The sequence below is a fragment of the Lactuca sativa genome, chromosome 4 (genome assembly GCF_002870075.4).
Source record: "Lactuca sativa cultivar Salinas chromosome 4, Lsat_Salinas_v11, whole genome shotgun sequence".
Taxonomy (NCBI): Eukaryota; Viridiplantae; Streptophyta; class Magnoliopsida; order Asterales; family Asteraceae; genus Lactuca; species Lactuca sativa.
This window is the reverse complement of record NC_056626.2, coordinates 65,479,241-65,489,969: the sequence shown is the minus strand read 5'-3', so window position 1 is coordinate 65,489,969 and position 10,729 is coordinate 65,479,241. Positions and strand designations below refer to the sequence as shown.

The window sequence follows — 10,729 nt, the reverse complement described above, 5'->3', positions numbered from 1 at the left end:
ATGGTTTATGCTAATTATTTTCTACACACTCACTTGTAGAAGTTAGTTTGATTATAAGCTCTTTTGTTCGCACATGATGTTGATAAAAGGTGGGGGTGACATGTGGATGTAGATCATTAAATATAACAATTTATTAAACAAACCGGAAAAATATGCAACTTCATGCTATGTAATACTGTTTGATATATATATATATATATATATATATATATATATATATATATATATATATATATATATATATATATATATATATATATATATATATATATATATATATATATATATATATATATATATAAGTTTTTTGATCATCTCATAAGCAAATAATGTGATAAATAAAACATTTTATAAATTATAAATGAAAATCTATAAAACAAATGTTCATCCCATCTCATCTCCACTCCACTCGTGTTTAGCTTTGGGTCCAAGTGGCCCGTCCTCACCTAAAACCTCTCTAGGAACACTTTTCCTAAACTTGTAAAAAGCCTTTTTCAACTTCCATATCATAACTTTCTCCACTTTGTTAAGTTCTTTGTCAAGATCATACTGAATTTTTGGACCCCATTTTCTAAAATAGTTTAACCATGGTGGTTCAACTACTATTGAGCCTAGGTACTCCGCTGCAACCACGGTTGCCCGGTCTCCAGTGTCCATCACCTTATCACTTTTTTCCATATCATCTCTGAGTCCAATATCGACTCCATGGGGGCCAAGCAAGACTAGTCCAGGTTTGGGGTAGGATGCATGACCGTTTAGTGATGAGTATACTACTGGTTTATTGCCAATTGCATACTCAAGAACCGAAGCACTCACCCATGTCCCCGAACTATGTTGTGCAAAGAATACACTTTTTAATCCACCATTGAAATTACTAACTCTTAATGTGATATGTTCCCAATCACTAACATGTTCTCCTACTTTTTCTAATGAAATGTTGATGAACTCAACTTTGGCTCTTGATGCCCCATTAAAAGGGTAAAAAAGCCAAATGGCAATGTCTGTAAATAACCCTCCGTACATTGGTTTGATATGGAAATAAGAACTTGCATTTTGTAGGTTACCTTGCTTGATCCTTTCTTTACTTGAACCATCTTTTGGAAGGTCCAACCAATAGGTACCATCATTCGAACCACCTTGAGGGAGATTTGAACCATTTTGGTCAACAAGGATAGGGTTTGACTCGTCCCCTTTGTGGTAAACCAATGCACCATTCTGAAATAACCAATCAACTGAGCAAGGAAGGTAGCGTTCATTAGGATGAAAATAAACCATAGGAGAATATGTCTGAATTAGGGTTTTAATTTGGTCCAAATTTGGCATTGAATTTACCAAACTACCCTTCAAATTCTTCAAACAAGATATTGACAATGTGTTGCCCCCTATCCCATTTTCAACCACAAAACCTCCTATTGGTGCACTCATGGCTTCAACACCTCTATTCATCGGCCTAGAACTATAGACATTAAACCCATTTACATTTAAACTCTTGCTTGAACCCCATATCCATACGTCGCTCTCTAAAGTATCCGTCAAGTCAAACTTAACACATCGAACTCTTTCAAGAGCGGGTTTTTCTGATGAAGTAGTAACGATATAGCCAACAGCCATGTAGCCATCTGGTGGGTTTGGGTACCATATGTAGCCATCACCATCTTTCTTGATATTTACAGAGACACTACTCCATACAAGAGTGTAATCAGTTGGTGGTTTGAGAGTAGGGTTTAAAGGGTCATCTGTAACATCTTTTCCCACAAGAACATGCCCAAATAAAGGCATGTTGTTGGGTTGGCTGTAAAACCCTAAAATTGCAAATCCTTGAGGTATGGAAACTGGTTCATAAAATGTTGCACCAACATTACCAGGTCCTCCATCGTTGGCTGCCCAAATTTTGTTCAATGTTGATACTTGACTCACTTGTAATCCTCCTAAATCCATGGTTCCACCACCAAACCCTCCACCTAAAATAAATATAAAAAAATATAAATCACCATTGTGATTACAAGTCAATATCATCGAGTTTTGTTATGTGGTTTCTTGTGTTAACGAAGAGAAATATAAATGTGGCTTGTTGTAATCTATAATTAACAATAGGAAGAAAAAGACTTTTTTCTGTGTATTGAATATGAACAAGCTACCAAAATACATATATGTACATGTACAACAAGAAGAAAGATACTACGATTTGGTAATAACTATTAACTAAACTACCATTTAGTAATAACTAACTCTAATGACTGTGGTTTAGTTCGGCTAACATGTGTGCATTGGAATGAAAAGAAAGATACAAACCAGGAGGCCATTTGGGCAAAGGAGAAGGAAGTTTGAAGCTGGTTTTGATCCCCACAAGCTCTCTCCTAGGCGAAACATCTTTCTGATCATAAACTAATGATCGATTTGATGATTCCACCATTGTTGCACCATTGAAGAACAAGAAGGTTATAACAACAGTGAAGAATACACAGACCAAAGAATGCATCTTGAAGGAGATGGACCCAACTTAGGATAACAACAACAAAAGATGCTTTCTTCTATGTATAATTCTAGGGGTTGCTCCTAACTTAGTTGGTTTTGTGTTTGTATGTGTGTATATGTCATTCTGGGTATCATCAAAGGTTAATTTGTGTGTGGTGTTATGGCTGTGTATGTGAATGGGAAATTGCCGATAACATAGAGACAAATAGATGGGAAGTTGCCTAACTTTGGTAGAATGACACGTTAATTTATTTTTGTTGGGTAAAATTTCAGGAGTGGATCAGTGGAGTATGGATATTTATTATCCTTCAATCTCTAATATTAATTTATTTGGTTTTAAACTACTATGCATGCAACGTGTTTTTCGTATAACATATATGGGCATGTTATCATAATATTTTGTTTATGGGAATGGTTTATTTATAATTAAAAACAGAAAAGTTGTTATTATCAAATGAGTTGGCACGTTTCTCCACAAACAAGTGAACAACAGTAGTTTGAACATTGTTTTCGTCGGATGTAAATGTTTATGATTTTGACGTTCTGTTTTATTTACTCTACATGCTAAACTGTCGTTTTATAGAGTGAACAATACATTGTTAGCCTGTTGGGTTTAAGTATATATGTATGATTCTTCGTGTAATAAGTTGGTTGGATGTGATTTGTAAATTGTATTTTTAAAAAATTAAATATTACTCTCACTGCTTAAATATAAATTATATACAATATTTAATAATTCTGGTATGATACCCATATTAAAAAGCATGTATATATATACAGTTAAATTCTAATTAAAAAAATGTAAAAAGAAAATTGTAATATATAGTAAATCGGAACAAAATTTTATTCAGAAAATAGGGCAAATTTATTAAAAAAAATACAAAGTAAATATTAAAATAAATAAATAAAGTAAAAAACTTGGGATCAAATTCATGATAAATTAAGTGAACTTGGGAACTTAGATAACCACCGATATCAGATCTAGGGCTGACAATTCTCGACACGACCCGCGACACGACATGAAATAAATGGGTTTGGGTTGAGTTTTTCAACTCACCAACCCGCTAACCCGCCAACCCGTTTATTAAACGGGTCATATATGAGTTTCTCAAAAAATAAACGGGTTGATCCACCAACCCGTTTATATTCTTAATAAAAAAAATATTTTATTTTTAAATGTATTTTTGTATCAAGTATTAATATTTAATAAATATTACATAATATATACCATTTATTCATAGACCATTTGACTGTTTTGACATTATGATTCGTGGTGGATGGTCTAATGTCATAATTCGTAACCTATACGGCTAAGTCTGTAACATGTTTCTATGAATGTTTTTAATTTTCATTTGGATGTTTAAGACTTAAATATCTAAAATTCGGACCCATGAACCCAAATCTGACCCACGAACCCCGCCAACTTGTGAACCCGTATAAATAAATGGGTTGATGGGTCATATATGGGTTTATGTTCCAAACTCGTCAACCCGTGACTTGTATATTTAAATTGGTCGTGTTTGGGTTGACATATTTTGACCCGCCAACCCGCGACATGCCAACCCGAACACGACACAATTGTCAGGCCTAATCAGATCACATAGTATAATGCTACAATTTTGAAATCAAATAACTTTGGGCCTCCAAAAACAATTGACTAAATAACTGCACAGAAAAATAGTTGGATGATTGTGTTTTATTTATTTATTTATTTATTTATTTAGTAGGTTATAACTCGTGGAAACTACAGAAGGTAAGTTAAAAAAAATTATAGACCAAAAAATTAATAACCGTAAAAAAACATTTGATTTTGGATGGTAAGTAAGTACAACTTTATTTGATAAGTAAAATAAACATAAGAGTTTAACATAAATTTTGAAATACTTCTTTGAACACAACATTGGAAGTTTTATTAGTCAAATTATCATTCTTATCTAAAATCAATAACTTCAATCATTCTTTGCTCTTTACTCTAAATAAAGCAACATATAACTGATCGTGTGAGAAAACCGGGACTCGCAAAAACAACCCAACATTTTTCAACGATTGGCCACGACTTTTATTTATGGTCATAGCAAAACAAACCGCTAGGGGAAATTGTCTCCTTTTGAACTTGTATGAAATTTTGTTTTCTGAAGGTGTTAAAGACAACCTTGAAATAAAAACTCGAAATCCAATGTTACTTCCAGTTAAGACTACTATTTCTATGATGCGATTACCCAATGATACCACCTGAAGTCTAGTTCCATTACATAACTCATTTTTATTGTTGATATTTCTTAGTAACATAACCGGAACACCAACCTTTAAAATCAACTTATGGTTTGGCGCCAAACCGGAGATTTTAAGTCCATTTAGAACATTAGGTGAATATAAACTCTCATCAAACTAATTGTGAATAAACTGTCTGACAGATGCTATCTGAACTAAGATATTTTTTTTCCTTCTCTAGGAAACATTGAAATTAGACGATCGTTTATTTCTTTAACAGCTTCAATTTTTGGTGCAAATTAAAATAACATAGAATTGATTGGATGTGTAACAGTCAAAATTTATTAAATTTTTGATATTGACACTACCATAAGTTTGTTTTATAAGGTTTAAGATATTATTTTTATTGTTCAGTAGTTAAAATAATAATTGTAGCCATAAAAAATAAAAGATAATTTAATCTACCTATCTAATAAACAAAACCAAAAATCCACGTGTCCATTCTAAACGACTGAATTATGCCAAAAGTTAAATACCAATAATACCCCTTCTTTCTTTCACCTACACATCTATTTTGATAATGATAAAAAGAACGCTCTGTTTTTGTTTCAATTTTTACTCGGTGAGATGTACATATTAACTCAAAATTCATTACATACCCGATTAATACCATCTTATTGTGGTATCCGATTTCGTATTCGTATTTAAGGAATGATATCAATTGCATTTAATTTTCTTTATTACCTCAATTTGATCATATTATGCTAAATATACACTTCAATTATATGATATGAATCGTTCCTTTACAAGATCGTCTTTCCAACGATTTGCATCATCACAGTCCACGTGATGCTTTACAGCATCGTGTTTCCAAGGATCAAATCATCACAGTCGAAAATTTTCTGTTCAATCAAAGAGTTCAATCCAATCGGTAATTTTATAAAAAACATACTTTCAAATTGTTTGTTTATTTTAAATGTGTCGTTGCTCCTCAAAATTATAGAAATATACCTAACCACTACATCGATTATTTTTTACATTATAGTAATGTTTTTGTAAATGAAATTGTTTCTGTAAACTATTTTGATATGCATATTTTTTACATTATAGTAATGTTTTTTCAATGGATGTCTTTTAAGGGCTGAACATGTATACTTTTTTTCATCTATTAATGTTTTTTTATGGTTTTGAGTTTACCATCCAGGACTTAATGTAAAAGAAAAGATAAGAAACAATATGTCTTACACATAGATATCATCTCATTTGAACTTTTATAAGTATTTTTTTTAAAATAAATACTAACAATGATTTTTAGACGATCTTTACTTGATTTATTTTTTAAAGATGAGTAGGCCCATTGTTTTGTTAATAGGGGGTTTTGAAGTAACCCTTGGAAACAATTATACTTTAAGACTTTGTAGCTAATAATCAATGTGATTGCAACTTCAGTTGGTTTGGATCTGATAGGTATAGAAAGCCTTGGTGGGGAATGATAGGAAGAAGAAATGTGGCCATGTACAAAGTCAAGGTAACATTTTATATATTTCAAGTAAATATGATTTTTGTTACATCTGATGGAATAGAAACAAATAGCATAAATTTGCAAATATGTTAAAACACCAATAAATAAAAGTAAGTTTCTATTGTTGCAATAACAACGTACTTTCATTTGATTGATGTTTTATAGCATTCTACTTAAAAATACGGATTCTTTTTGAAGTAGTAAAGTATTGGACTAAATAATAAAGAACAGTTTTAATGATCCAACCCCATGTTTATTGCTGGTGCAGTGAATTCCACGTAGTCGTTTCCGACATTCTCATATAGTTATGATTGAGTTTTAATATGGTTTTTTGGGAGCTGAATGCTTTGATGAACTTTTTTCAACTTTTTTAGGTAGTTTAAGTTGTAGTAGTTAATTGGATTTATGATAACCGGTGGAATTGATGAGGCTGGTAAGAAAAAAATGAAAGGGATTATGTTACAAAAAAATTAAGTTTAATGTTATTGGGTGCATTGCCAATAGAAGGGAAAACTCGACAAGTTAGCCACTTGAAGCTTATCTTGACGAAAATGATTAGGAAGAACCATCTAAATAAGAGTATGCGTGTAAAGTGACATTAGCCTTTTTCTTACATTAATATCAAATAAACTAATTATATTTGTTAGTAGAGCTTCCATGTGGCATGCTTGATGGGATTTCACTTATTAGATTTAACTACTTAGTCGTCAACTTTTTAAAAGTACCATTTCCCTTTCGACTAAATCTAAAGCACATACAATATTTATTATCACTAATAGTGAAATAAAATGCATAATGTTGAAAATAATGTTTTATACTTTGCAAAGTTTAGCTAATTCTAACATTTTACTTTCAAAGTACAGTCAGTTAATAGCAACGTAACTAATTCTAGCACAATACATTGCTATATTAGACATTATTTGAAATTAAAAATCATTAAATTAGGAGTACGGGATAAAAGTAAGATGCTATATTACACAACAAAATGAAAGAATATTGTTTTTTCTTAGAGCTAAATGCAAAAAATAGCAATGTACTTTCATTTTGTTATCTAATATAACATCTTACTTTGATTTTTAATTAAATAAAGCAATTTTTACTATTAGAATAGTAGATTGGTTGTGTAGGAGAACAAAAAACCATTAAGTAATAGTATTTTAATAACGTGATGTCTAATAAATTATTTTACTTTTATACATTGTTCCTTTCATTTTTATAGAACAAATGATGTTACTTTCATTTCAATGTCTGAGAGTTGGGTCTCTCATTAAAATTTTAGTTTATAATCTAAATTTTTTTGATTTCATAAAAAAATATATATATGAGTTTTTTTTTTGTTTATTCCTTTATACCAAGTAACTTACATTTTCTTTTAATATTTTGAGTAGTCAACATTTGTATTATATGGTTTTTTTTCAATCTTTTTTTAGTATTCAATTTGATTCTACGACATGATAATATAAAATTAAATGTCAATGATACAATATCAAATTAAAATGATGATGATAAAGTTAAGATCAACACATCAAACTTTGTATGCAAATAAATGATGGCTATGTGTGTATGGCTGGTACCTATCATTTTAGTTAAATTGAAGTTTAAATTTATTGCAACTTTTCAAGTCTTGACCCTTTTGTCCTGGTACCCTATCAATGAGTTTTTGGGTTATTTGGTTGTTGATGTTGTTTCTATGATGTTTTTGTTGGTTTTTAAAAGATTCCTCTAACATTCTATTAGTGGATTGATGTATGAAAACCTTATACTTTTTTGGTCCACGTCTTTACCATTTTGCCCTTAGTGCAGTTTTGTTGAAATTCACTCTTTTGATGGTGTTGCCCCTGCAATTACTTCAAATTACTTAATTATATATTATTTATTTATTTTTATTAAATGAACTATTGCATCCTAAGTTGTATACACATGATTTCTTTATTTGGATAATAGAAAAATTATACATTTAAGTATCCATTATTGATCGTCCATATGTTTTGAACTTTATTAAGTTACCACATCACAATTTTATCATTAATCAACAAAAACGAACTTTGTTTATATATTCAAAACATATTTAATAAGATTTATCAACTTAATTTACTATTCATATATCCGATGATGTTGTCTAATTCTATTTAAATTGACATATGTTTCAATTTTTTATTTCAATTCTATTCATATTTGCATCCATTTCAAGTTTAGTATTTCAATTTCCTTAAATTTACGTAATGTTTGAAATCCTACTCACAAGCTTTTATAAACCAAGTACTTTTTACTTTTCAGTTTGAAACATTAACATGGGCAGTGGCGATTCTAATATTTTTCTCATTTGAACGGGCATGTTTGAATTTTTTCAAAAACATAAAGGGAATTTTTGATTTTTTTTTCCAAAAATTTAAAGGGCCTTATATGTAAAAAATTTAGTCATCGGGGGCTATACATTTGCATCCACCACGAACATGGACTCTTATACTATTTGGAACAATATACAATATTTTTGTTTATGCCGATACAAATAAGAACTGGACTCTTATACTATTTGAAACAATATACAATATTTTTGTTTATGTCAATACAAATAAGAACACCTACTACGCTCAAAATAGAGAAATAAGAAAATTAAGGAAATTATATTTAGATAAAAAGAAAATTACCATATAACAATATCATTATCATTATTTATTGTGTTTTTTTACTCTATTTAAATTTATATTGTATTGTATAAAATCATAATTTTATCAAATGTCTATACATACAAAACATATATCGGTATTCACAACATTGTATATATATATATATATATATATATATATATATATATATATATATATATATATATATATATATATTAATTTTAACTAATCATTATAAAATTACAGACAAAACTTCTCTCTTTGTAATTTAATAATTTTTATAAATTTTTGACTTTGTTATCGTTTTAAATTATCAACAGTGTTTTTCTTTTTTACCCGTGGTTTCCACGGGTTTTAACCTAGTTTAATAATAAAGATTAATTAATAATGATACGACAAGACAACCCATTGCTGAGTTAACCATTCCTAAAATTTCACTCTCATTGCAACATATTGCAGAAAATTACTATTACTTTGTTTTTCACCGTTCAATTTCAAATTATCAAAATTTTAAAAACTCTCAATCTTTGATTTTCTAATAAGTCCGGACCTCACCATTTTCATATTGTGCCTCACCATTCACGTCTTTGCCACTGCCACCCTTTTCATATTACGGCTCACCATTCACCCTTTTCATATTTCAGTCACTGTTTTTTTTTCTATAGAAATGATTGAGTTGGCTCCAAACCATTTTGGACAGATATCGTATTCTTTACATGATTTAGCATGGTTTTCATTAAGAATGATAGCCTTAGATTCCTCTGCTTATGCACATATGAAGTACGCCATAACATCAATACATTTTGCTAATAAAATTGGTTCAAAGCATCATTCTATATAAGTTAGTTTAAGTAAGCATTGTACTTTGGTTTTAATTAAGCTTCTAATTCAAAACAATCTGGCCTTACATGAGATAACTCTTAATTTATATATTTTATACACAAAAAGATAAATTAATAAGTAGTTAAATACTCACTTAGAAAATGAGAACTACTTTACACAACAACATTCTTAACACTAAAGTACATAATCTTATATTTGACATTTTAAACTTGAAATTATGATTTGCACTATCAACAATAACACATGAAGATCAAAACCAAAAGTCTAAAGCCAGTAAAAAAAAATTATCTAAAAACTTACTGTCTTATTCAGGAAGCTATGTAAAAGAGTTCTACCGAAAGAGCCGAGTTTAAAATATTCAAGTTTAAGATATGCATATAGTAATCTCCCATGGCAATCTAAAAATTCAAACATCAATTGAGTCATTTTCCTCCTCTATACTTGTTCTTTGCAACCTAAGAACATAAAAAATAATGTGTTAGTCAAACATAGTATCCCATAGAAACTATAAACAATATTCATCTTCCATTTTGTAACATTTTATCCATCCCATACTCAAAATTGGGATTATTTCCCACCATAACCAATTCCTAGTTTTTTTTTTTTTTGAAAATCCTATTCTACAGAAAAGCAACTATGACAAATGAAAACATTATATCTTCAATATATATGTTATCATGGTTGATTGATGAATATGAAACAAATAATGAAACTAAGAGCAAATTAGACTACAAGAAAGAGTATCAATTGTAAGAAATGTCTTTTGGTTTGGATTTACACTAAAATGAGCTCCCACCATGTATTCTCAGCACCCACTACCTCTTTAACCATTTTTATCTAGGGTAAATGTCATTTTAGCCCTACAAACTTTTACAGTTTGTTTTAAAAAGTCCTTAATGTTTTTTTTTTTGCACTTTAGACGCATAAACTTTATTTTTAACTGTCAAAAGTATCCTTCACTTGTAGTAGTCGGTTGCCAATCTTATGTGGGTTTTTTAGTAAATAAAAATGAAACTAAATTAGAATCCTCTTTAACATCATCTATTTCTCT

General features: G+C 29.8%; 1 protein-coding gene across 1 annotated transcript; it reads right to left on the bottom strand.

The window, feature by feature from the left end:
* Window positions 1-384: 384 nt before the first annotated feature.
* Window positions 385-2,413, bottom strand: LOC111883627 (hypothetical protein At1g04090). The gene is made up of 2 exons (XM_023879950.1): window positions 2,293-2,413; window positions 385-1,961 (listed from the first exon to the last, which is right to left on the bottom strand). Exons 1-2 carry the CDS (start codon window positions 2,411-2,413, stop codon window positions 385-387), a joined length of 1,698 nt encoding a protein of 565 aa, XP_023735718.1.
* Window positions 2,414-10,729: the final 8,316 nt, after the last annotated feature.

Excerpts from the sequence above, each read along its gene's own strand:
- LOC111883627 (XM_023879950.1), bottom strand. The coding sequence starts at position 2,413 with ATGGTGGAATCATCAAATCGATCATTAGTTTATGATCAGAAAGATGTT. Across the intron at positions 1,962-2,292 it reads TTTGCCCAAATGGCCTCCTG|GTGGAGGGTTTGGTGGTGGA; the intron begins GTTTGTATCTTT and ends TATTTATTTTAG.